We start from the raw sequence: 27,734 nt of genomic DNA, 5'->3' as shown, positions 1-27,734 counted from the left end.
TGCAGGTTTTAGAGGTGACAAAACCTGGGAGCTTCTTGAAATAGAGCTGATTGTCAGCCCTGCCCCAGTGGCGTGACTCAACCTTCTCCCAGGAGCACAGTGCAGGCCCCCGGGTCCTGGACCCCTGCCCCAGGCTCCGGTTCGGACGGCGACCCAGGGTTTAAGGACCCACGCTTCTTAAGCTACCAGCATAAAGGAAAAAGCTGGGCTTTTCTTAGAGTAACCAGCCCATAGACAATTTACTTGCTTAGCTCCCGGAGGCCGCTTGTCAGCGAAGCAGGGCCAGTAAGGTCTGACCTGCCGGGCTGCTGTGAGGAGCAAGACGGATGTGCAAGCCGCCCTTGGCAGCAGCGAGCCCAGCCCTAAGCACGGGCTCGGCCGCGGTACCAGCCTGGCCTGGCCAGCGCCAGCAGGGCAGGGCCCCATGAGGGTTTGGGTGGCCCCTGCTCACGTTCCTTGTGCATCTGCCACAATCAGTCTGCTGCCTCCCCCAGTTTCCTGGGGTCTCTCTCTTGCCTGGGCTCGCGTGCCCAGGCTGAACCTTCAGAAGAGCTTTTGCCTGTTTCACAAACCCCCCCCACCCCGGGGGAGAGGTGAGGAGGGGGAAGGGGAAGTGGAGCGTCCCAAGGGCCAGGAAAGCTCTCCCTTCTCCCTCTTGCGCTCTCAGGCACCTGCCCTCTGTACCAGGCAGGGCGTCTCCTCGTCCCACCCCCGGAACAGCTGCAGGAGGGCTGGCGGGCGTGTGTTATCTCCATTTTACAGATGAGACCACAGAGGCCTCTTGGTTCAATTCTTGGGCTGCTCCGCTGCATTCTCAACACCATTTTCACAGTGATTAAAAAGAGAAAATGCCCGAATCCAACTATAGGCCTTCTGTGCTCTGCTTTCAATTCCCTCAATAGCTCCCAGGCACTTAGAACAAGGTTTGGACACTTTTTCTGCAAAGGGCAGAGGGTCGCTACTGCAGCTGTTGTGGGCCAAAAGACAAAAATCAAGGCTATTATGTGGGTACTTAAGTAACAGGAGGGAAATTCTTCTACAGAGTTTTATCGGTGAAATTCAAAATATAATAACAAGCACCGTCTTTCATAATCTAGTTCTAAGGAGAAGAATGGATTTTGGAGGGGGGTGAATACCATCTCCATTGGGGTTCAAAGTTAGCATTCCCCATCGTCAGCTCAATTTATATCATCTGTAAAATGATTACAGGTTGTATGATCATTGTAAAAACCATTTTAAACTCTGCGCCATGTGAAAACAGGTGGTTGGCTGGATCCGGCCTACAGAGGCTGCCATCTGGGGCTGGGGCCTAAAGGGTCAAGTCTCAGCCCATCACCTGCAAACTCAGCCACAGAGACTTGCTCCCTGACAGGCAGCACACGCTGACTTTGCCTCTTAAACAGGCTACACTCTCTAGCCACCTCCCCAGCCCCCGCTCCCTAGGCCTAGGAAGCACTAGGCCTAAAGAGTTCCACAGGTAGTACGAACCTTTAAAGACTAGATGCTGCACAAATTCCCTCAGTGCATAGAAAATAAAGGTAAACTTCCAAATTATTTTTATGAAGCAAATATATTGATACTTAAACAAATATAAATATTGGTGCAAAAATCTTAAATATTCGCAAACAATAATCAACCTCACATTAGGAATACAATTCAGCATGACCAAGGGCATTGATTCCAGGAATGCAAGGTTGGTTTGAGACTATAATAAAATGCACCATATTAAGTGATCTAGGAAGAATCATCTGAATATCTCCACCAATGCTCGAAAAACAATTGATAAAATCCAACACTTATTTCCAATTAAAAAAATTAATTACTCATGAAAATAGAAAATGATGGCTACTTCCTTAACATGATACAATACATAAACCTTAGTCCTAAAGCCAGAGTCTACTAAGTGAAGAATCAGTAGAGACATTTCCATTAAGATCAGGAAGAGGACAAGGGTGCCTAGTATCTCCACTACTCTTTTTTATTGTACGGGAGGGATGAACCAATGCACTTAGACAAGAGAAATCAATCAGACCCATAAGAACTGAAAAGCAAAAAATAAAACTGTTTGCAGAGATGTAATAGGATACTTGGAAAATCTATGAGAATCAATGCTCAAATCAACTCAGGCAAGAAAAGAAATAAGCAAGTTAACAGAATATAACACAAATATAGAGAAACCAGCAGCCTTCACACATAATCAAATAACCTGCTGAAAGACAGAATAGTGGATAAAACTCTATGTGCAATAGTATCAAAGAAGACAAAATGCATCGAAATCAACCTAATAAGCAACGCACGAAACCTATCAAATGTACACTTCAAAATGTGTCTAAATGATACCAAAGTACACATCAACAAGTATAAAGGCATCCATGTTCTTGAGTAAAATGACTCACCATGAGAAAGATGTCAGTTCTCCTAAAGTTCATTTACAAATAACACAATCCTCAAAAAAATATCACCAAACTTTCTATGTAGTCAGACAAATTGACACTGAAAGGCCTGTGGAAAATGAACATGCTAGGATATCTAGAAAACCTGATATTCTAGAGGAAGGAAACTCGTGACAGTCTCTAATCCCACCAGACAGTGAATTGTGCTATGAAATCTCTATACTGAAAATGATGAGGAACTGGCATTTGATAAACAGAGAGATCAGTGGAACAGAAGAGAAATGCAGGAATAGACTCAAGTACATATAGAAAGGTAGTATACGATGAAGGTGTTATCTCAAATACTGGGCTCTTCAGTAACAAGGTGCTGGACAAGTGGGTAGGCATTTTTTTCAAAAAAGATAACATTAGATCTATAACTCACACCATCCATGCAGATAAACTCCAAACTAAAACAGAAATAAATATATAAGTACTAGAAGAACCCACAGGAGAATTCCTCTACAAACTGGGTATAGAGAGAGCGCACAGTAGAAAGAAAAAGATTGATAAATTATACTACATAAAAATTAAAAATATATTTGCATAGTAAAAACTAATCGATAATTCATTAAATAATATATGCGTATCAGAGGATTACTGTATGTTTTACCGAAAAAGTGTAAATCAACTGTGAAAGTGAAGTCATCTTACATAAATAAGCCACTTATTAAGGACCATTCATTTATTTTTTTTTAATTCTCACCCAAGGATATGTTCATCAATTTTGGAAAACGAGGAAGGAAAACAGAGAGAGAGATATTGATTGGCTGTCTCCCATACGCGCCCTGACTGGGAATCTAACCCACAACCTTTTGGTGCACAGGACAACGCTCCAACCCACTGAGCCCTTCGACCAGGGCTTACACAGGCCTAGTTAACAGGAGCCCAGCCGAGGGAGGAGGGCGACCCGTGGTGGGGGCGGAGGCCTTTCCTCTGCCTCAGCGTGGGCTCCAGGCTTACCTTGTTCAGTTTCCTGTGGGCCCCGCCGAGGTTCCCCTGCGCCAGGTCGACCCCACCCAGGAGCCGGTACGTCTCTGCCACCTCGGGACTGAGATCGCCAAACACCTCCACTTTGGCCTCCAGGGACTCTCTCAGGATCGAGGCTGCTCTCTGTGACAGGAACAGAAAGCTGTCTGGTTACGAAAGGTCAAAGGCTGATGAAGGTCAGGGCCTCTTAAGAAAGAGACGTGACTCACGGGTATTTTCCCTCTTTAGGGGAATGGGTTCGGGCTGACTGTCCCCTGAGCTGAGCCTACCTGTCTCTGGTTAAATGGGAGACAGAAGTGACCTCCACAGAGCTACAAAGAGAGAACGCATAAAGACACCTGGAGAAAAAGGCACTCCACAGATGGCAAGAATCCCCGTTAGTCGAGGAGTAAGAAAAAAAGGTAACATGGATGTGTGCTTAGGACGTCACAAACTGTGCTGAAGAGCTGGCCTGTGTGACCTCACTTAATTCTCACTGCCTCCTTCTGACAGAACAGTTTTAATCCTCATTTGACAGAGGAAGAAACTGAGGCACGGAGCTGTCAAGAAACTTGCTCAGAGTCGGACAGCTCATCAGGGGCACAGACAGGGTCTGAATGGGCCAGTGACGTTAATCCCTTCTGGTGGCAGGGTCTCCTCCCTCTGGGCACAGCGACATTCTCACCTCAGTGAAAACTACCACTTCCTGGCGATTAACCCACTTACAGAACATCCCAAACATATTCCAGAGGTTTCTATTTCTCATAAGCAATGGTTGATGAAACCGAAAGCAAACATTCCAACATGCTAAAAAATTACATCGAGTTGACATGTTGTTTGGGTTATCTGACTTACTTATACCAACAGAGAATTTAAAAACAGGAGTTGGTCAAAAACCAGCATCTTCTGATAGACATGCTTCAGTCAGACACCAGGACATACAGAGGTTGGAATCCCCCTATGTCGATATCCCATGTTTCTCCGGAAATTCTCCCAGGATCTGCCACAGGCTCGATGGCAGCTGTGGGACAGAGATGCTGAGTTTCAGCGCCAACTCAGGCAGGAGCCGGCGAAGGGGGCTTCCCCACCGGGCAGGCCTGAAGGCGTCCTGACCGCGTGTCCAGACAGAAGGGGCCGGCGTGGCTTCGCTCTTTGGTTGGCAACAACGTGAGTTAGGTGTCTGCAGAACCAGAGCGAAGGTGCTGACGAAGCAGAAATATTTCACAGGTGGGAAGAGGAACCCACTGCAGGGGCAGAGAGACTGCGTCGACCAGGGATGTGTGACCCACCTCAGTACACAGGGGACCGGCCTGGTGCTAAAGGTGACAACTGTGAGCAAGGACCTAGCGTGGTGCGGTGTTGGCCGCTTTCCCACGGGAAGCGACTGGCAGGCTCTGAGAAGCCAGCGACAGGAGAGCCAGCTCTTTGTCCTACATGCAGCTTTCCATGCCACTGTCGGCCTGACCGGGGAAACTTGAGAGAGATGCGCGTGAGCCTGAGTGGCAAGCCGCAGTGGCACGGGGCTTTCGAGGACACATGGTGGCAGCCCCTGCGGGTTGGAAAAGGTGCCCAGAGAGAGGAGTGCAGAACAGCAGGACTGAGATGGGCCGAGAAGAGGGCATGGGAAGCGAGGGCGTGCATGCACTGGGAGGGGCCCATGGCACGTTCGGAGTCAGGGGTCAGCCTGGTATGGCTGCAGCAGAGGAAGCAGGAAGGGGAGCCAAGGGAGCTGAGGGAGCCGAGGCGGAGTCTCAGCATCAGAGGAGGGCCCCCCGTGTCAGGGCGAGGAGTTCAGAGAAGGTTCTGGAACAGGCGAGGGGCATAATTAGAAGATAAACCCAAGAGGGACCCTCACTCAAATGGTACGCTCTAAGGTGTCTTCCTCCTGCAAGGTCACCTCCCTGTGGGTGCAGGGTTCTAGCCCAGGTGCAGGCTGTGACCCTGGCTCACCTCGGGACTGTCCTCAGGCCCAGCTCTTGCTGGCCGGCTGCCGCTGGAACCCACAGAGGCAAAGAACCCGTGGAGAGAGAGGCTAAGAACAGCAGGACGGGTGCCACGCTGAGGGGGAGACCCAGCCAGGTTGCCACGTTTGGCTGGAATGGGCGCGCGGCACAATCCAGCCTGTGTTCCGCCCCAGAAGCAACGGGCCCGCTCACGAGCTGCATCCCAGCCAAGGCCACGGCTGTGATAAGCAGGGCCTTCAGATTGTTTTGTCGGGGAGCAGGGCGTCTACATTCTCATAAACAACGGAGCACGGGCCTGGAAGCTGCCTGACGCTGGCGTGGGGCCTTATTCACCCATGTCCCTGTGGGGTCGGTCCCGCGCGATGCATGAAGTAGGTGCCTGCTGAATGCTCGCAGAGTGAAGGAGTTGAGTAGCCCTTTCGGATACCAACTATGCCACGCATGTAAATAACTAATCAGCTGCGGTCCAAACTCACTCACCTCTTCTTGCCCACTGACTCGGAGAAAATGGCAATAGTCATCTTGAATCGAAAGGAACTTGGCTCTTCCCGCCCCTTCCGCATCCTTAAGCTTCGCCAGGCTCTCTTGGAAATACCTCTCGGCCACATCTGAAGAAAAGCATCATAACAACTGTGAGAACGGCTTGCCGACTGGAAATGGAAACAGAACAAATGTGCTTTTAGCGGCGCTGAAGTATTTGGAAATAATAAGCATTTGGATAAGAGAAACCAGTTAAGGAAACTGTCTTTTGCCCGTTAAGACTCCGGTTTCATCAGAAAAGATCTAGGTCTCAGAAGGATATGGAAAATTTACTTTCCTTGGTTTTTCATACACCTTAGATGTCCCAGTGCGACAGTAAAGCAAACCATCCCCCAGACAGAAGATATCGGTAAGTTTCCAGGCTGATGAAAGAGACCCCTCTCTATGAATGGGGTTCTGTCTGCTGCCAGACCAGCAGATGCATTTATAGAGCATCCCTCCAAATTTTCTCTTGGCAGGAGAAAATTCTACTGCAGGAAAAGTATTACATCCCTTTTATTCCTAGCTGACTCATGGGAGACAACGTTACAGATTTACTGCTCAAACTAAGTATTAACTTTGGCTGCTTTGGCAATCTGAGGACAGCTGATGGGGGCATGATGTGGCATTTATTTTGTTGACTCTTAAATGGTTACAGACATCAGCGTTCCACGTCTCCAAGGTAACGGGGACATTCAGAAGTGGAGTACTCTTGATATTTTTGTTTTCTGTCTAATTGGAAATGAACCAAAGAATGGAGCCATGCCTTTCTTTACCGGACAAGGCTCTTTCCGAGTCTCAGCCTTGTTCCTGCCCGGAAGATGTGCCCTTTCTAGAAACACCAGCAGATGTCAAGGGTGTAGGAAGGAGCTGGGGCGGAACGGGCAGCGGCTGACTCTCAGGCCCCAGGCTGTGGCAGAAGCAGTGGTGCTGTGCTCAGGCAAAGGGGCTGCCAAAAGGGATGGGGCACCTTTCCCTCCCCTTCCTGACCCAGATGGACACAGCCGCACTGGACATCTTTCTAGCCCTTTTCTTGTCAATTTCTCCCACTTCTTATAGTATCCCTTCCCCTAGTGGTCACATGCTGACCACCTGCCCCCCAAAAGCACCCCCATTTAAGTGAGTCCCCTAAACCTGATGGCTGCATGCTCCTTTCCCTTAGTGGAGCTGGCCTCCAGGGGAGGCTGGGAGAAAGGAAGCTGTTCTGCCTAATTCAGACTAGCGTGTAAATGGCTTATAACCTCTGACTCAGGGAGACCAATTCGTATTTTCCAGAGAGGGGGCTTGTTAGCATGGATGGATCTCTGGAAGAGTGGCAGCGAGGGAGGAAGGAATTTGTGACTTAAACTAAAAGCAGCATGACCACAGAGGTGAGAGAAAGCTGGGTGCTGTGATGGGAGGTCAGAGACAGGCCCTGTCTGGGAACCTGCCCTCGGGGGTCCGCCTGCTTCCCCTCCTCCTTACTCAGCTCTTCTGAAGGTCCAGGGTTTTCCCATTTCTGTTCCAGGGAGGTCTCTGGTGAGAGGGAGGTGGGGACCCGGTGGGGGGCTGTCATCAAGTGTACCCGGACCACACGCCAGGACCCCGTGTCGCAGAGCTGGAGCCCAGGAGCAGAGGCAGGTCTAGGGCACCCCCTGCAGGCGCCTCCCCGTCTGCCAGCCAGAAACGGCCGTCACTGCCACCCTGAATGCAAGGCCCTGGCTGACTTCTCTCGCCCCCCAGCTCGCCAGCTTAACTTTCTGAACTCTGAGCCACAGGGCTGGCCTCTGAGGGGGCAGCAAAGTGGTCCCGTTAAGGCGTGGCTCCCTGATAAGCAGAGTTTGTTCTCCTGGGGGGCGGGGGGGACATCCATCTGGGACAAGGGACCGAAGGTCCCAGCAGGGTGGGTGGGTGGCCACCTCGCGGCCTGCTCCTTGTGCTTATACACAGGGCCATCCACATCCTTAAAAACCTCTTCTAGAATCCTCTGCAACCTGATGCCTGGCCTGGGCAGAGGGTGAGGTCATTTTCTAAAGCAGAGGAGCATGACCCAGCCTATAAATCTGAGCCCTGGGGGCACAGGGCAAGGCCACAGGTCTCCCATTTTCAGCCCCACGGGCCTGTTAGAGCGAGGGGGGAGGTGTGGCCCAGCGGCCAGGGTGGCTGACGGTCCCCTGGGGCCCCGGGGACGCTGTTCCACCTGTCTGCTCAGGCACAGGCACCAGGAAGCAAGGCCTCACTCAAAGAGCAAGAGGGATACAGGGTTACGGCTCGGCCCACTGGGGGTCGGGAGGATTTTAATTAAAATAAATTCCAGTAACGCTGGGCGCACTGGCTTGAGGCTGTGCGTCCCAGGTTAGGGCTGGGAGAGGGAGGCCTGCGTGTGTGGGGTGACAATCACCTTTTGTGACAGTCTTTGGAAACAGTCTGTTCTCTGCACTAACTGCGAAAGCATGAAGGGCCCCAGGGAATTTGAAAATGGAAAGTCTTAAAGCCTCGCTGGGCATTCACCCAGCCAACGAAGGACTGAGCCCATTTAGAGCCTGCTGGGGGCCGGCCTGCGGGCACTGGCGGCGGGGGCGGGGGCGGCGGCGTGGCATGGGGCAGCCTGAGGACCAAGGCCAGGACGGGCTCTCTTTGCTGCTGGGCCCTCAGGGCCCACAGTGGGGACCCTCTTCAGGGGAGACGCTTTCTGAGGGCCCGGACGTGGCTTCTAGGAGTGGCGGACCTGCTGCTTGCCAGTGGCGTGGTCCACGGGAGTCTAGGGCCATCTCTGAGGGTGGATTTGCATCAGCAGAGCGAGGTGACGGAGACGGTGTCATGAATGAGCAAACGTGAGCTGCCTGCGCGGGGCCTGGCGCCCATAGGCACTGTCAGCGGCTCAGTCACCAGGGGGATCTGCCTGCCTCCACCGACCTCACCACCGGGAAGGGACCAGCCCTGCGTGCGTACCCTCATTCCTGCCAGCAGGGGCAGTGAAGGAGGCCTCGGGAAGGTGAAGTCAGCAGCCCGTGGGAACTGGCTGCATGTGCATGCCCGAGGCTGTATGACCTCCAGTCTCCCTGGGACACACAGGACCCGAGGAGCATCAGTCACCCAGTGAAGGCAGGCCCCAGGAGGGAGAGTTAAGAAAAGGGAAGATTGGCTTTGGCTGGTGTGGCTCAGTGGATTGAGCGCCAGCCTGCAAACCAAAGGGTTGCTGGTTTGATTCCCAGTCAGGGCACATGCCGGGGTTGTGGGCTGGGTCCCCAGCAGGGGGCGTGTGAGAGGCAACCACACACTGATGTTTCTCTCCCTCTGTTTCTCCCTTCCCCTCTCTCTAAAAATAAATATATAAAATATTTTTTTTTAAAAAGGGAAGATTGTATAGAGTGAAAAAGAGGAGCTTAATCAGGATACAGGGCTTCAGTTCAGATACTTATTTTGTGTATACAGTGCAAAATGTGGGGAGAGGTGGGGACCAGTAGGGACCAGGGAGATGAATATATTTTTGTACACAGGGAATTTCATCTCAAGAATGCACCCCACACTCCTGAGTCTGGTCCATATGCCAGGGGTCCCACCCTCTGCCCCCAAGGCTTGGATGGGGCAGAGCCCATTCTGTTTTGCTGTCTCTGGACCCTGAGGAGCTCCCTGGTCCCCTGGTGCCCAGGCTGAGGATGGGGCCACTTCCAAACAAGGCCGCCTGTGCTTAGGAGGCTCTGCCTCTGCAAAGGTTTACACTGTAATGTACTTGGCTTGTACCCATTTCATTTGAATAATATCTTTTGCAAGAAGAGTTATAAACCCAAGGCCAATGCCCTGAACACGGAGTGAGGCTGGGAGAGCTGTTGATACCAAGTTTGTCTATGGCTGCTCGGCCGGCCGGCCTGGCTCAGGTTAGTGACATTCCAGGGGCCCGAGGAGAGAGTCCTTATGCAATCACCATCCTCAGTGACTTCTAGGGCAGTTTTGTCTGCGTAAGGAATGCAGGGAGGGCGCGGAGCAGAGGGAGCAGCTTGAGTGAGGAGCCTGAACGTGCGGGCTTCTTGGCCAGTGACATTTTTTAATCAAAGGGCAATGCCTTCTATGGGCATTCAGCAAGCAGGCCATGCAGACTCCCCAGATGAGAATTATTGTTTTCTCATTAATTATTCTTTAAAAAAATAAATAAATTGTACTCGGCACAGACAGGTGTAGGCACAGGAGAGCAGAGCTGAGACTCCTTGCGTGGGAGCTTCCTTGGCACACGGTGGAGCACGCTGGACCTGACCACCCCTCATCACGTCAGGCTCGGCGGGCGCAGACGCAGCCCTCACACTTGCCCTGCCTCACTCAGAGCCGGAACATACCTGAGTGAGTTACCACCAATCACGAGTGGACGTCACATAAAAATCCAGATTTCCACCTTCTCTTGAAAAAGCAGAAGATCCGCCAACATCATTAGCGTGCCTTGCACATGACAGCAATGGGCTGGAGCTGAGTAACAGCTGCTCGCTTTGGACAAGGTACAGGTTCCTCCAGTTTGCCACAGACTCACCACTCCCTATTGCCTCTCTCACAGTATAGCCAACAGGTACCTGCCATTTGTAAGTATGCTTGCTGCAGCTATGCTTTCTAACAATTACCAGCTTCACGCACATGGCTTTGCTGGTTCCTATAGACATTTAGATGTGTGGCTCCTGCTATTCCAGGAGTTTCCATCAAATGTGGATTTGCATATGAAGTGTCTTGTAACAGTCGTGGAATGGAAGGTTTTCACCTCCCCATTAAAGGAATTTTAGGCACCATTAAGCTGGTCAAAATGTTGGCTCCTTGGAGGGTCTGAAATCGATGGTTATGTAAGGAGCATCCTAAGGAATGAGAAGCAGAAAGGCCACCTATCTTCTCTCTCTGTTTCCAGATGGACCCCTCCAGCCCTGAAAGGTGCCCAAAGCTCCAGGTGGCCGGACGGAGGGATTGTCAAGGCTGACTGGACAGACAGGGAAACCCTGTGATCCCCGCGCCAGCCCCACCCAGGCGGGAGCCCCGGCCTGGCCCAGCGGCCCCTGCAGACCAGGCGGCTCACGGAGGCCTCCCTTCCAACTTCCCCAACTTGCCAGCCTCCTCCCCCTCCTCTTGGCCCAACTCCTGAGCCCCAATCCCAAGCCTTGCTGGTACTCCCTGACGCCCAACCCCAAGCCTTGCTGGTGTCGATGGTAGGCTTGCTGGCTCATCGGCCCTTATTGGACTACAATTATCTTTATCTGGCATCTCGGCATACACCTGTGGGTCTTCTTTGTCAGTTACACTCTGTTTCTGAATATTCTGACCAAAAAACAAAGTCACTGGAATGTGTGTTCTCTGTCAATAGAGGCATACCGCATGCTCTAGCCCCAGGATGGCGGACTAAAGAGCTGCCCACGCCTGCTGCCCTGCCTATGAGGTGGGGCTAAGAAAAACCCTTTGAATCATAACGGGCAGCTTCCTTCTAGAGTCCTGAAGCCGTGCAAGTTCACTCTAAGTGAACGCTCAGCGCCCTGCGTGTCTGGACCCGGGTCCCTGAGGGCCAGCTCGCTGTGCCCCAGCAGTTCCACAACCTTTAAAAATAGCCACCTTTGAAAGCCGAGCAGGTTCCCTGCCAGTGCAGCACGGATTCTCTGGGGCTTGTAAGAGCTATGTTTGGATGAAGATTCATCGTGTGTGAAAATAAAAGATTAGAGGAAGGCTGAGCAGGGATAGAGACCAGAGGGACGCCCCTAAGGATGGTGGGGTAAAGCCGCAGTGGCTCCCCGAAGGGTCTGTGTCCCAGCTCCATCCACCCGCTCTCCCATCCCCAAGGCCCAGGTGGGTGCGGGCCAGGCGGGGAGCAGGCAGGGCCTGGCGCCCAGGAAGGCTGGCTCTCACCGTGGTGCTGGGGCTTCCCGGAAGCGACGGCAGCACGGGCGATGCAGTGCGCGGAGGCCGCTGCCTCCTCCTCAGACGGCTCCCCCTGGAGGACGATGAGATGCGCCTGTCACCACAGGAAGAAGAAACACGCTTGTTTACCTGCTTGGCAGCAGCAATGGGGAACTCATTGTTCTTGTAGCGATGCGCAGAAGGCCAAGGAACTTTCTCGCAAGCTGGACAATGTGATTTATGGGGAAGCCCAATCCCCTCGTGGGAGAGATGGGTTTTAAAAGCACTGTGCAGGGGGAGGGAGAATGCGCCCAGCGCTGAGCCCAGGTGGCCAGCGCCCATTGCTAAGTAAACCATTTAAAAGTCTATGCTCCTATGGGGGCAGTGTGAGCAGAGGAGGGGGCAGGGATTCAGGAGGAAGGCGATGGATTCGAAAGTGCCAGCGCTGGGCAAGCCCCGCTCCGCCGCAGCCTCCCCCACGCCCGGTCCAGCCCAGTTGCCTGCCTGCCCGCCCTGCAAACCGGCCCGTGAGAGCTGCCCGAGCACAGAATGCAGCTCAGTTCCTTGAAAACAAAGCCTGTTTTGAAATTCTTTAAGGCAAAATACAACCCTATGGTCCTATGAACGTAAAATAATAACAATAATCCTTTCAAATAAAATGCATCGCTTCAAATAGAAAACTATAAAATACAGACGTAAATAAAAATGTGAAGTCACTCCTCATCTGCCGGTCAACGTGGGAGGCTGTAGAAATGCATGTCAGTAGCGCATTTAAGTTCATCCGACAAACAGATACTTACAGGTCGCCTACTACAGGAGGCCTGGGCCAGAAAGTGTGGGCAGTACAGAAAGAAACAGAAAACATGAAGTCATACAATGCACCAGTGTGAGAGGGGAGGTAGTTCACAATTAACTGACAAAACCGAAAGCCCCAAATCCCATGAGTTGAAAGAGAACCCTAGATTGGGTCAGGCCAAACATACTACCAAGAGCTAACACTGAAGCCGCACGCTTTAATTCTTTTTCGTTTGCGGTATCCATTGTACTTCTCTTGGCCATTTTTCTTGCCCCCATTTTACAGGGGAGAAAACCGAGGTTGCTGAATGAACGGGTGACTTGCTTCTACCGCGTTGGGAAGGCGGCGGCTTGTCCCGCTCTGGCCTTGGGGGCAGGCTCGCCCATGGTGCCAGCTCACTCCCTGGCGCCCCCCGACTCATTCAGCCTCCAGGGGCTACGCAAGTCCACGGAAGCTGGCCCAGGGGGTCAAAGCCCCACCATGGGGGGCTTCTAGTCCCAGCCCAGCAGGGAGACAGGGAAGCCACAGAGACTCTGAGGGCCGGCGGGATGCATTTCTGAGACAGCAATCGGATGGACTGTAGACAGTGGCCTCCTTTGTCATAGGCTAAAACCAACTGAGTGAGTAGCGCTGCACTTCCTGTGATAGGGGCTACCCCAGGCCAAGGGTGCTGGCTCTAACTTTCATTGCGGTGTTAGAACCATCAGCATTTCATATTCGTAAACGCTAATAATAAGTACGTTTGTTATCATGGGATATAAATAAATTGAAGCAGCGATTTTGGCAACCCCTGGATTAGTCATTATCCTCGATTTGGCCGGAAGCTCTGACTTGAAATGCTTCGCAAACACCGGGCCCTCCGGAAAGCCACTACATGCAAGTAAAGGCAACGGAAGCCCCAGGGACAGAGTCGAAGGATCAAGTGTTCAGTGTTTGCGGAAAGGAAAAGGCAAGAGAGAGAGGGGAAAAGCCTGCCCCACCCCAGATGCAAACTGAATCGTGTTCATTTTCTGCTTTTGCCCTGGGCTGACTGTCTCTACAAGCCACGATTGAAGAGAGCATCCTGTGATCCCAGAAAAGACTTCACTCACATTGTTACAGAGACTTTGAACACCCAGGGTTTTAGATTAAAACTCAAATTCAAAATGACTTCATACCGGGATGGGCAAAAGTAGGTGTACAGCTATAATACAAATAAATATAATGAACAGCTAGTCATACAAGAATAGACTCTGTGGTTTGGGTGCTCACAACTGTAACCTGACTTTTGCCCACCCCTGTATTTGGCTTCTGCCCCCTCTGATTGTCGGGTGCCCTGGCTCGGTCACACCCAAGCACCTCCCAGTCCTGTACGGGCCCCCCACATGCTCCTGTTCCATCCGCCCCCCGCCCCCCCCACCACTTTCTTCCCTTTCCCTGCTCCTGTTCCTTCCTTTCTTGTTCAGCTCACAGTGCCCCGCTCACCACTGCCAACATCAAAAATGCCCTCAGGGCCACTGAAGAAGCATCATTTGAGATGGTGAAACGGGGGGGCTCCACCTGAATATCCATGAGTGGCCAGGGCCTTTGTGTAAAGCCAGGGGCCAGCAGAGGGGGGGGGCGAGCACCCCCACGGATTGGGCACCTCGTTCTGCCAGGCGAGGAGCTATGGGAATTACACGCGCCAGCCGGCTTCATCTCAAAATGCCCAGGGACGGGGACAAGAGCCCGATTTACCGAGGGGGCAGTGAAGCCCCAAGCAGATCCAGCAACTGGCTGAAGGGCACGTCGTGACAGAACCCGGGTTCACACTGAGGCCTGGGATTCCAAACTGCATGCTTTTCTGGTCTAACAGCTGGTTATTCGGAGGGTCGGTGTTAGAGGGGGTGATTTCCTAGCCAATGCAATGGATTGCTGTTTAAGAGCCAGAGTGGCTAAGCAGTGGACTTGGCCCCCAGATGCATGGGCTGGTTAGGGAAGGAGAGCGTGCTGACAACATGCGGACACCTGAGCAGCTTCTGAGACCCGGAGGGGGCGCCCAAGGGGAAGCCAGGCAGCGGACGACGGAGGGAGCAGACGTTAGGGCGCCTCCCACCAAAGGCCTGGGTGGCTGCTTGGGTTCAGAGCTGCGCCTTAAGTCGACAGAAGCTCCAGTCCGCTGGCCACTGCGAGATGTGGGCTTGCTGTTCCTTTCGAACAAACCAGCTGTGAAGCCACGGGGCTTTCGCTCTCAGCCCTGCCAAAGCTGGGAGCTGACGCCCCTCCGCAACGCCAGGCCGCGGTGCGGCCCGAGGATGCCACTTCCTGTCTGTCCTGTCCGGTCTCGGCCCGGTGGGGAAGCCTTTCATGGCCACACACACCGCAGGGGCGTGGGGCAGCTGGGGGAAGGGGGCTTGGCTAAGAGAAAGTGGGGCTGGGGATCCCCGGGGGAGCAGATGAAAGGGGATCCACTGGGTGCACGAGGAATTAGAAAACTAAGTTCTCAGGGCCCTGGACTGAGCTGGTTTCTTTTAATAGTCAAGAAAGTCCTCCTTGGCGGCTCTCCAGTTGTCAATTTTAGCTCCTCCAAAGGGCTGGAGGGAAAAGGCTCTACTCTCTCTGTAAGGTTAGCACCAAAATAGACGTGCCGGGGGCCTATATGTTCATCCCCTTTTAGTTGCCAAGTACCTGCTGTCTTAAAAGTTCAGTATGTTTTCAGATTAGAACGGTAATACCTGCATATAATTTTTAAAATCCTAAATGCTGGAAAAGAATAAACGCGATTGTACATGCCCCCTCCCTTGCGTCTGTCAGCCTCGCCTGTGCCCCTCCCCGTTCCCGGTTCGATTCCTGACAGCTCCCCATTGTCGATAGAGTCCTGTGTATCCTCTCAGAAACGCCGATACGCTTTATATAAACACACACGGACAGGCACCTGTTCTTAAACAGGTGCACGCACACGTGGGGTCACGCCCTGGCCCCGCCCCCCCAGCGTCATGGCCCGCCCACGCCCTCTGGGCTCTCCCCACAACGGCTCCTGTCTCCTCTCCTCAGCCCTTGGGGTGTCTCGTTAGCAATCCCCACGGGATCCTGCACAGGGTCAGAAGGCCCTGCTGGCAGCTCCGGCACCCAGTACTTCTCCCCGCGGCGCACATCGCCGTTGTAGTTGGAGGTTCATCTGCGTGATTATTCCACGAAGGCCTCTCGCCCGCGCGGGGCTGCGCCTCGCAGACAGGACCCTGTCATCTGAACCTTCGAGCAGCGTCCCAGAGCCCCCCACGGAGTGGTGCTCCTTCAGCGGTTGGCTGAAAGAACATTCTGGTCCACGCCTTGCATCTGAAATCAATGAAACACTTTGGACATCTGTCATGTCGCATCTGTCACGAACGATCATGCACATGCCTCCCACTCTCCTTAGTGGCTCTACAGTGCTCCACTCTCATTTCACAACCGGTTGCCTACGAATGGAGTGGAGGGTAGTTCTCATTTTTCGCTGTTGCCAGTGACACTTTCGCTGCTCAGACAGCTTTGTACGCATCTGTTAGGTATGTTTCTGAAACGCATGAGTCGAAGGATCAGTGCATTTTAAAAGTGGAGAGGGGACATCGGTTGTCTTCCCCCAGTGTGGTGCCCATCCCCACTGCTACCAGCAGGGCACAAGGACATCGGCTACCCGACACCCTTGCCATTGCCGGGCCCCATCGAACTTTCTTATTTTGCTCACAGGTAGGTGAACAACAGCGCCCCCTGGGTTCATTGATATTTCTTTAGTAGCAAAGGAGGCTCAGGATTATTTTTGTGTGGTTGCTGGCTTTTCATGTTTCCCCTGCTCTAGGTTTGTCCATATTTCCATTGAGTTGTGTTCCAGATTTTTCTAAGAGCTCTTTCTTTTCCCTGCTTGGACAGTAATTTTTTGACTTGCTTATATTTTGTCAGTTTTTCATTTTTATGCTGTCAAATGTCCCTTCCTTTCCATCCTTCCTTCTTCCTTCCTTCCTTCCCTCCCTTCCTCCCTCCCCCCTCCCTCCCTCCCTCCTTCCTTCCTTCCTTCCTTCCTTCCTTCCTTCCTTCCTTCCTTTCTTCCCCTCTTTCTCTCTGTCTTTCTTTCTCCTCCTCTGCCTGCCTCTCAATCTAGACCCTTCTGTGCACGTGCACTGGAAAGATGCTACATGGGTCAGCATCAGCTGCTTTGGGGAGGGGAGGACTGGGGTGGCTTACATGGCTTGATTTTTGTATATAAAGAAATAATATTTTATAAAAATAGTACTTAAAAAGAAACAGTGCGGAACCCAGATTATGTCATTCTTAGAACATTTTCCTAAAGCCTAAAATCATAATTGCATTCTGCATCTCTTCTCATTTTAAACAAAAAGAAAGGCTGATATTCTCAGAGATTTTGAAATGAAAACGAGCATGTGAGAGCAAACAACATGCGTCTGCTGAGCAGCCTGAACCGGCCAGGAGCGAGCAGCCGCCGGCCGTCGCCCGGCCGGGCCTGGCCAAGGCTGGTGGCCCAGCCACAGGGCAGGCACCTGCATCGGGGTTTTCTGACCTCGGAGTCTTCGGCAGAGTAACTGACAGGCTAAATCATTTCATTACTCTTGGCCCATCAAACGGCCCTAAATTTGGGCGCTTATGAGCAGCAGCGCGGCTCAGGGGGCTGCAAAGACAGGGTGCAATTCAGGGGTCTGAGTTGCGAAAAAGGCCCATGAGCCAGCGCGGTGTTCATTTATGCCCCCTGAGAACGCGCCCCCGCGAACGCACCCCGGCTCCCGGGAGCGGAGTCCTGTAATTTTTCTTCTGGAAAGGAAAACAAGGCTCCATTGCCAAAAGCTGCCGGGGGAGTTTCGGGAACAATCCCATTTGTGTGGCTTTCTCACAGCCCCTGCTGCCCAGGGAACGGCGGGCCGTGACAGCTCTTTGATCCGTTCCTGGAACGGCTGCCTTCTTCCAGGGGTGGCTCTGTGGGGCTCGCTTTTATTTTCCTCCATTTTAATGGGTTAGTTCCTAAAATACTCTGGAACTTTTCTACATTCTGCAGAAAATAAAAGGTCTTTTCTCTCTGGGTGTTTCTCTCACTCCAAAGGAATGCGGGGTGAAAAACGAGATGGGGAATAATCACCCCCCTTTTCTTTATGCGTAGTTAATAGATGGCTTTTAGACGTGAGCCCCCCCGAAGGGCTGTGGCCGCACGGAACCTTTCTGTGTCTTAGGTAAAGTTCCTAAAGAAAAGGGGCGTCTTGATAAATGTTTAATAATGACTGTTAATAAATAAAAGTGGCTTGTACTGGGAACATGCCTAATGGTTCACAGGGCACTTTCTGTCTTGAACCTTTGAACGGTTCCGTGAAATGGATAGGGTCTTTTTTTTCCTCCTCCTTTCTTTTCTTGAGAGGTTAAGTGACTGGTACAAACAGAAGAATCTGAACTCCAACTCAGATTTTCTGCTTTCCGATCTAATGTTATTTTGACTTCACCATGCAATCAATCTCTTTAATAATAATCAGCAAGCACTTATTGACACTCTCCAATCTTTATGAACCTCAAGAATAAACAACCCATTAAACTTGACAAGTATTCAAAAAATGAGTGAATTCCTCTATAGCCTAGATACAGAAAACCCTTCTAAGATTCAAAACCTTGCAGTGCCCTGAATATCAAGCTCTGCCTGACCTGGAGACCTAGGCGCGTGTGCCTGCCTCTGTCCGGCTAGTCCGCCTCACCTCCTCGTGCTCCTGGGACCAGGTACTGACATTTATGACCTCACTATACAATCTGGTTTCTGTCCTAACCATTGTCTCCCTGTTTCCCACAACCAGGTTGTCAGCGAAAGAAAAAGAAAAGGAAGAAAAGCGAAGGAAAGAGAAATGGTAGAACAATTCCTAAGTACCATGGTGTCTTGGGCGCTGTGCTAAGCACTTTCCGAATATATCTCCCAACTCACATATCCTCCCCACGCCATGCCCCCCATAACAGGAAAAGGAAACAAAAGACCTAGACGGCATCTCTTTCATTTTTACTTTTTCTCATGTATTTCTTGCAGGTGCGTTTCTGTGTCCTTCGCCAGGTTACCCAGTCTCCGCGTGCAAGTAAGTGACTTCCGACCTATTGGCTGAGCTCCAGCCTCGCTATCCAACTATGCAGCTGCCATTCCCGCTTGCCTGCCTCGCCGGCAGCCCAGCCTCCTGAGCCCGCCATCTCTCCGGCACCCAGTGCCGCGCGCTGCCTCGCTCTAACTGCCACGAGCATCCACGCGGTTGTTCAGCCCGAAGCCCAGGAGTCGTCTCTGGCCCTCCCCCCACCCTCGTGGGCCCACATCCAATCAGCCTCCGGACCCCACCCGTTCTGCCTCGGCACCCTTGCCCCATCCACCTGCTTCTCCTCACTGTACCGTCACCATCCTAGTTGAAGCCACCGCCCCCTGCAATAGCCTCCTGGCTGGCTCCTCCACTTCCACGCCAGCACATCCGCCCCGATCCATTCTCTGCGCACCAGCCGGGATAATTTGTCTAAAACGTACTCAGTTTGAATCCAGCTTATGCCATTTAGTGGCATGAATGGTACTCCCGGCCCTATCGTTCAGCTTTTCTCACACTTGACCTTCCTTGTCTGTAAACCGGAAATAATATGTCACAGGAAATAACACAAACTGGAAATAATAATATAGAAATATTTAAGAGAGATAATCCAGATTGAAGTGATAGAATGAGACACCCCAATAACCTATAGGGGGGAATATAAAGGCCAGATAAATTTAAAAATAACAACAAAGAACTCAGTACCATGTCATTGTATCTCACTGGAAATAATGGGCATGACTTAGTCTATATTTTACAACTGTAACAGGATAAAAATTCTCAGGAAACAATGCGAAATGGGCTTTCAGCTGATGATACGATACAAAAACACCAGTCTCCCTGTGACGGGTAATTCTATGGGCGAGCTCGGCTGGGCTGCAGCGCCCCGTTGTTAGGACAAACACGAGTCCAGAGGTTGCCGTGAATGAAGAGGCTGGGGCCCAGGGCGCCGCTGGCGGCCGGCAGGTTGCGGCTTACCTGCAGCAGGTGGCTGATGGACGCGTCGTGCCACTTCAGGGCCTGTTCTGCACCTGCCAGTTCCCTCAGTATTGGCACGCATTCGAGACTTCTTTCACCTTTACACATCTCAGTGTATTCTAAAGCCTCTTGATAGTGGGGCAGAGCTTCTTTTGGTTTCTTCTGACCTTGATACATCCTAAAAAATCAAAGTGATTATTTTTAGAATAAGTGAAATAGAAAATACAGAAAATGCAGGTGGTCTGGAGGTGAGGACTTGGCTCTCTGATCCCTGTTGTCCAGCGCTGTCTCCTAGGCAACCAAGACTTTTTTCTTTCAAAAGGCACAGCAGACAAGAGGATGGACTTTGGAATAACGAGAAAGGTTCAAATCCCAGCTCCACCACTTACTAAGCTGTACACGCTTCTAGTTGCTTAACCATTTCTTCATTTGAGGCTAAGATTAATAACAGTGTCCACTTCACTGGGTTATTGTGGTGATTAAATTATTTAATATTCATAAATACACCAGAATAGTCTCTGACACATTGTAAATGTTGCATAGGTGTTTGTTTAAAAAATATACTTAACAAAACAACAACAGCAACCATGAAGGATTCCGAGCTGCTGCTAACTGATCTGTTGAGAAATTACAAAAATTTCCCATTATTGGGGAGGGTATGAAGCACTCTCATTAATTGTTAGGGAGATTATAATTTGCACATAAAGTATCAAAATTGTATGTAGATATGGACACACATATACCTATTAATTGCACTTAATAGTAGTTTATCGTGAAGAGATATTCTGGCAAGAGAAGAAGCTATCTATATAAGAATGTTTACCTAAGCTTTCTTTGTAATGGTGGAAAAGTACAAAGCACATAAAATACACTAACAGGCGATCATCAAACAGGTTACAGTAAATACATCCATACGATGGCATGACACCCATTACAGTTAATGTTGATCCATATTTATCAGAATAAAAGTATATCCACTATATATATATTTTCAGCAGAAAGGTAAATTACAAAAATACTTTGTATAATATATTATGCACATAAAAATTTTATATCTAATATATATGTACACAAAAGCATAGAGAAATATCTACATGATCAGTAAGATGTTATCTGCAATAGTTATCTGTAAGAGGCTGGTTTGTGTGTAACCTTACCTTTCTTGTTTATGCTTTCTAAATTTTCTTCTATAAAACTATAAACTTCTACATCAGAAAAAACATAAATTTAAAAATTATAAGTGATGGTGGCAGCGGAAAAATAATTCTTGTGGCTTCTTGAGACAGGACTCTCATGTAAAAAAATGTCCTGCAGCAAACACAGTAAGACATGTAAAAACCGTCTTCTCCAAAATATTGACTAAGACTATTAGAAACCTTTTCTTTTTTGCTGGAAAATTTTTCTGTACAAAATCCCTAACGAAACACCTCCATCCTTCTCTCTGTTGCTCACCACCCCGGAATGTGGACTATGAAAAGGCCTCATGATTCCCAGGCCGCCTGGGGGTAAACTGAGACGCACCTTGAGACGGTGAGTGAGAGACTATGCAAAAACCGGTCTTGTTTTCAACTCGAGCATTGAATGTTTTTTTACAGCTAACTCTGCTCTTCAGTAAATTTCAAAGGAATGACTGACAAGAAATATAGACATTGCTCAGCTCTGTGGATCAGACGGCCGTGATGCAATAAAAGGCTGCCCCAAGAGCCTATGAACTGAGAAACCGTCTACAACGTAAAGAGGTTAAGAACACGGGAGGAGGTCAGGGCTAGGTTCCTGGACCAAGCAGGCAGCTTGTAGGAACTCCAGTCTTGCAAAGGAAGAGATTAATAGGTGATCTAGTAGTACGGGGCTTGCCTTCTGACTCTCAATAAGCATAGAATGTAATGATCAGCTTGGTAAGCATCGTTATTTTGTTTCTAGAGAGAAAACCTGCTAGCATCTTTGGTGACAGAAAGAAGCTCTGAAACATATGGAGGGCAACAAATCACTTAGCCAGAGAATGAGATTTCTGGTAGACAAAGATTATGTAACTGAAAACAGAAGTCAGCAAACCATGGCCTGTGGGCCTGACCTACTCCCTGTTTTTATAAACAAAGTTTTATTGGCACACAGCCACGCCCACTTGTTTACATTTTGTCCAAGGCTACTTTTGCATATGGCCTACCAAGCCTGAAATATTTACTCTGTGGGCCTTAGCAGAACAAGTTTGCCAACCTCTGGTCCAGAATCTAGAGAAAGCCGCATACTTTCAAAAGGGCGCCGGTTTAGTCCACCTCATTTAGCCTAGAGACCTCAGATAATGACACAGATATTTGAGTGACGGGGAGAAAAAATTATCGTCTCCCTTTCTCCCGTTCATAAAGGATGAAGCATGTGCCAAGGAAGTAAAGAATAGGTCCCTTGTTCCCAAGGCTCCTTAAATAGCATGCCCTGGGGACCTGGCTCCCTCACCGGAGCCTGGCTCTGTTCTCCGACACCCTAGTCTAAGCGGGGTGCCTCTGTGAACACCCCCCTGGGCCCCCCAGAACTGTGACGCTCCTCTGCTCAGAAGGCGCCTCTCATCCTGTGTGACCACTGCAATCTCGCTCCTGGGCTCCCCTCTCAGAGATAACGCTGCACATGTGCCCACAGGGGAAGCGTGTGTGAGTCACCAGGCCAATCGTGTTTATGAGAGAGAAAGTCTGGAAGCAATTTCCATTACTCTCAGGTTCGTGAGAACGGACAATGAAATGGGGGGAAGTCGGGTGAATAAGGCACAATACAGGGGGTTTAAAAGGAAGAGACTAGAGCTGTACGTAGCAACTGACATGGATACGTCTCAAAAATACAAGAGTAATATGAAAAAAAAAAGCAAGCTACAGAAGAAAACATGTAACGTTTTTAAAAAATGAAAAGTAATACTGTATATTCTCTCTCTATATAAATATATATGTCTATATATATAGACATATGTAGACATATATATATATATGTCTACATTCATAGGCATGAAAAACACTAATGTCAGCATCCTAATTGCCTGGAATGTGGGGGGAAGAAAACAAGCTTGGGAAGAACACATAACAGGCTTCTGTTCATCTGAAATGTTCTAGTTGAGAAGCTTGGTACCATGTCTATGAGTATTGGCATAACAATATCTATATTTGTATATGCCTGAGACATTCTGTTAAAAAGATAAGCAAACACAACACTCTGTTGTGTCGTGTGTGCAAAGAACGAAGCACTTTCTACGCCTCGCCCTTTGAAGCTGCTATTGGATGTGATTCTGGGGTTTGGGCATTAACACCACAGCCAGGAACGGAGGCTCTCAAGCTAATACAGTCTATAAGGAGCCTGCTGCCGCTCACTGAGAGTACACTGTTCACATCAAAGGAAAGACAAAATAGAAAATAAAATTACTTTAGCTTCACAATACATTTAATTAAAAAAAAAAAAAAGGAACTGAGGGCGGACTCTATCAGAAAATAATGGAATTGTGGTCTTCCCTCCATCGCCAATTCACTTAGAGCATCGGTCAGTTTTAGGTAATCTTGTCTGTCTCCGTTCGCTTGTATGTAAGGTTTGGGAGAGCGGCATTTTCTCCTTTTTACTTCTGCCTATCTGCTGGATGCTTGGAGGGTTTATTAGCCAGTAGTAGCCCATCATGTGTAATCCTAAAGCTATCCAAACACTTTCGGAAACACCAGACAGGTGAAAAGACAGAGAATTTTAAACAGCAGAATGTGGCAGTATGTTCATTTGGAAGGTCTACAGTTAAACCACGGCATCTTTTATTGAATGAAATTGTATCCACTGTAATTTTACAGAGCACGTGACGAGATGCTGTCTCATTTCAGATGTGCTTTGGAGGATCTCACAGGGATGGAGGCAGGTTTGGGGTTTTGTTAACATGCAACACACAAATGCAGCCTCCTGTGGTATTGCAGAGGATTTTCTGCTTCCCCACTTTAAACAAAAATGAAGAAACAAACAAACAAACAAACAAACAAACAACTCAGCCCTGGCTGCTGTGGCTCTGTGAATTGAGCACCAGCCTTAGAACCCAAAGGTCACGGGTTCAATTCCCAGTCAGGGCACATGCCTGGGTTGTGGACCAGGTCCCCAGTAGGGGACTCACGAGAGGCAACCACACGCTGATTTTTCTTTCTCTCTCTCTCTCCCTCCCTTCCCCTCTCTCTGAAAATAAATAAATAAAATTAGATTTTAAAAAATAAATCAATCTTAGTGTAAGTGAAGAGCGTCTCTTCAACCCCAGGACTATAGGGCGAGGAAGTGCCCAAGGAAACAGATCTTGGGTGAACAGGCTCAGGGCATTCTGGGCACACTGTGTCCCATGGGGGGCGCTGAGAGCAGGGACACTCTTCTGCAGGGCATTTCCCAGGGGCGAGACAGGGAGAAGCAGGGCTTTCGAACCCATGAGCACGTGACAGAGCCTCTACGTCTCAAAAGCTAAATGCAGAGAAAGCGGTTCATTCAGGAAATACATCTATAGAGGTGCAACAGAGACATCACAGACCTTCAGGTGATGGTTCAAACTAATAAACAGACAGAGAGATAGATTTTAAAAGGCTGAGCCTGAAAAACAAAAGTGAGATTTGGAGATTACCGACTGCACCACTTTAGGGAGGACCGTGAGATCAGAAAGTGAGGGCTATCACTGACGTTTCGAAAACCCCCAATAAAAGCCAGCGGGCTTGCTGTGTGGGGCAGCAAATAGAAATAAAATTCCATCTTAACGAGGTGACACTGGGTGCCTATACTGTCCCACTTGCCATTTTCCCCCCGGTATCTTCTCCCTGCTTCCAGGAAGTACAGGCTCAGGGAGAAATCTCCCCCATCTTCTTTCCTCTTTGGACAACGGCTGTTAGAATCGCTTTCCAAACCTGAGGACCACAGTCAGTCAAGAGAAAGCAAGACAAAGAAACAAACTCAAGCTTGAAAGAGAAACACATAAGACTCTCCGACTTTCAACTTAGGCAGCTCATGAAGTGCAAAGATAAAAACGCTTAGTCTTCTCGAGTCTTAGGAAAAAAAAAATACAGGAAAGAATATGGCATGTTAGGGGGCGGGGGGGTGGGGGGGGTACAGTCTTTGAAGCCAGGATCTGAATGTGGGGTGAGGACATGCTTCCAAATCCAAGTCATTTCTGGAATGAAATCATAGAAAGGAAAATGTTTAACTAGAATGTTCAATGATAATAATAGCTACTTTTTTTCACTTTATGGATGTTTAGGGAGCGAGGTGTGGGTGTGGGGGGAGAGACAGAGAGAGAAATGTTGACCTGTTGGTCCACTTAGCTGTGCATTCATTGGTTGATGCTTGCATGTGCCCTGACCAGGGACTGAACCCACAACCTTGGCGTAGCTGGATGACACTCTAACCAGCTGAGCATCCTACCCAGGGTAAGAACTACTTTCCTTTTTTAAGGACCTCCCATGTGGGTGGGCTCCCCAGACACGTTAGCGTGGGGCCCACTTCATCCTCAGTGCAATCAGTAGTGAGGGCCAATTGCTCCACTGTAACAGGAAGGCAGAGTGGACGCCGATTTGAACCTGGGGCTACCTGACCCACGCCCTACAGATTCCTGGGAAGTATCCTGTTGATGGTCTGAGGAGAGTGTCCTCAGGACAGGCGCCCTTAAGAGACAGCTCAGCACAGCAAAGCCAGGCCAAGGGCTCGCTGGACAAGCCGCGGAAGGCGGCAAAGAGGACAGCAGCAGCCAGAGAGGGGACCCGCACAGGCCACGCGTTGCAGAGCCGCTATGTCGGGGGTGCAGCGCAATCATGCCACATAGAATGATCATGCTAATTATCATGTGTGCACACGGCAATGGTGTACAGGTAAAGACAGCTGCCCCCTCTGGGGATCTAGCTATCAGTAACCAGGAGAGAACGTGATTAACACGAGGGAGAATTTGCTCAACGTTTCCTCGGGACTTTCTTGTCCCGATTTAAAACAACTGTGGGACTAGGAAGACATGACTGGACTCTCTCCAAAGGAAATAAATAACCACTGAGTAAAGGGGGCGCTGGAACAGAGGCGACAGGTAGGAGAGACAACGCGTCAGGCCCCAGCTGGGGGCGGAAGGCACTGAGCGTGAGTCACTCCGCAGCACTCATCTGTCGGCCGAGGAGAGGAGCTGGCCTGGCCCGATGGGCACCATAAAAGGCAATGCAGATGGACGGAGATGCGCCTAAAAGATACCCTTTTAAGAGAAACACAAATTCCGCGAGAGCTGACTGATACACTACCCCGGCCTTCCACCTCCAAGGCCTGGCAAAAAAAAAAAAAAAAAAAAAAAAAAAAAAGGCCTTTGCGGTTGTGAGTATAACCGCAGAGATGCCAAAACCGAAGCATCATTACTTTCTCCAGCAGATCAGTTTGGGCAAAACATTCACACTTCAGTGAGGGAACAAAGCCAAGTGAGCGAATGAAAACTAGCAGCTTAAATATGCAAGTTCCAGCAACCGGGTCAGGGTGAAGATTCAGGAATGGGGAAAAAGCTAGCAAAGTTTGAAACACCTCTGCTAAACACAAGGTAACTTTGTAGGACAGCTGAGAACCCGAACTTAAATGTTGGGCAGTCGGCACAAATGCGTACAAGGCACGCCATCTGCTGGCAAGGTTTGGCGCTGCTCGTTTGGAAAGCACTCAGCGGAGGTGCCAGATTCTGGCAGAGGAAGACAATTTACTCTATTTTGTAGCAACGTTGTTCAACATTAAGCACAAATAACATTAGTCAGAGCTAAACAGATGGCAACAACTATCAGATCTTGGACCTCTGATTTGCATACTTCCTATTTTACAATGCAAGATAGAAGACCTGCTTCTGGGAAGGGAGAAATTCTGGACTGGTAGACTTGCACCATCTTTACTGTCTTCTTCCTCCCGGTACATAAATGGAATCGTACAGAATGAATTCTTTAGGGTCTGGCGACTTTCACAAACTTAATGCTTGTGAAAGTCATTTATGATGTTAAGCATAGGAGTACTTGGACCATTTTCTTTGCATGAACATACTATAATTTTATCTATTCTACTTCTGATAAACTTTTGGGTTGTTTCCAATTCTTGGCTATTACCAGGAATGCACGTTGGGACGTTCTTCGCTATGTCTCTTGGTGAACGTGTATGCACTTCTGTGGGGTGTGTATTTAGGAGCGATTCTGCCGGGTCACAGTGCATGCCAGCTCTCAAATATGGTAGGTAAAGCCAATTTTCTGAAGTAGTGACACAAAATATGTTCTAAACAACAACGTAAGAGAAAGCATAGACGAACATGACATCTTTGCCAGGTCTTTAAAAAAACTAAAGTCTTTTTAAAAAATTAGCCATTCTAGTGGAAATGTAGTGTCTTTATGATTTTAAACTTCATGTATCTGATGACAGATGAGATGGAACACCATTTAATATTTATTGGCTACGTGGGTAAACTTTTTGGTGAGAAGTCTCTTGCCCAAATTTCTGTTCAGTTGTTTGTCATTGTTTTATTGACATGTAGTTCTTATTTCATTTGAAATACATAGTGATTTAAATTTTTAAAAATGTACAAAGCAGAAGGAGGTAAAGAGATTTAACATGCTCAAAGGTCCTTGCATTGCTTACGAAGTGGTTAGTTGACTAATTCCCACCTGGGTCTAACAAGTCAGAGATACAGCTGACAAGATCTATGGTATTCACTAGAAGAAAAATAAAATAATGTATAACTTACCAGTTAACAGGTAAAAAAATGAAATAACAAAAATATTTGACTATACCAAAAACAGGGAAGAAAAAAGAAAGGAACATAAAACTGCTGGGAGAAAAGGAAATTTAAATGCAAATATGTCTGTAATTAAAACAATAAAACAAAGATTGAAAATGAAGGGATGAAAAAATATTTTAGGACAATGTATACGAAAAGAAAGCTAAAATGTCAATTATCAATGTTAAGATCAGGCAAAATAGCTATGGATATAAGGAACAAGGGACAATATACACTGACCTACGCAATAACAAGTTATGAAGATACGCTGCTGTTTTAACCTCCGACCCAACAGAACAGATCAGACTGTATAAAACAAGGACCGGCAGAACCATGGACAGCTCTAGGTAGACCAATAATTGCATGTCAAAATTTAAACTAATATACCAAATTGGCAAAAGATAAACAAAAATATAAATCTGAATACCAGATTTAATAAGGCCACCCAAAGTCAGACAACCT

General features: G+C 49.1%; 1 protein-coding gene across 4 annotated transcripts in view; it reads right to left on the bottom strand.

Moving 5' to 3' along the window:
- TTC23 (tetratricopeptide repeat domain 23) overlaps positions 1-27,734 on the bottom strand; it is a 47,171-nt gene that overhangs the window by 10,646 nt on the left and 8,791 nt on the right. For 2 of the 4 annotated variants that reach the window (XM_054561900.1, XM_054561899.1), the window contains exons 6-10: positions 19,529-19,706; positions 12,520-12,540; positions 11,729-11,834; positions 5,846-5,973; positions 3,396-3,545 (exon numbers count right to left, since the gene is read on the bottom strand). In XM_054561900.1, the coding sequence (XP_054417875.1) occupies positions 3,396-3,545; positions 5,846-5,973; positions 11,729-11,834; positions 12,520-12,540; positions 19,529-19,706 (583 nt within the window). The remainder of the gene's footprint in view (positions 1-3,395; positions 3,546-5,845; positions 5,974-11,728; positions 11,835-12,519; positions 12,541-19,528; positions 19,707-27,734) is intronic. The other 2 variants (XM_054561902.1, XM_054561903.1) reach the window with 1 other exon arrangement.

Source organism: Pteronotus mesoamericanus, unplaced genomic scaffold, assembly GCF_021234165.1.
Source record: "Pteronotus mesoamericanus isolate MK-2021 breed Mesoamerican mustached bat unplaced genomic scaffold, CSHL_Meso_final scaffold_582, whole genome shotgun sequence".
NCBI classification, from domain to species: Eukaryota; Metazoa; Chordata; class Mammalia; order Chiroptera; family Mormoopidae; genus Pteronotus; species Pteronotus mesoamericanus.
Note: the sequence above shows the minus strand (reverse complement) of the source record. Positions and strands in the feature narration are given on the sequence as shown.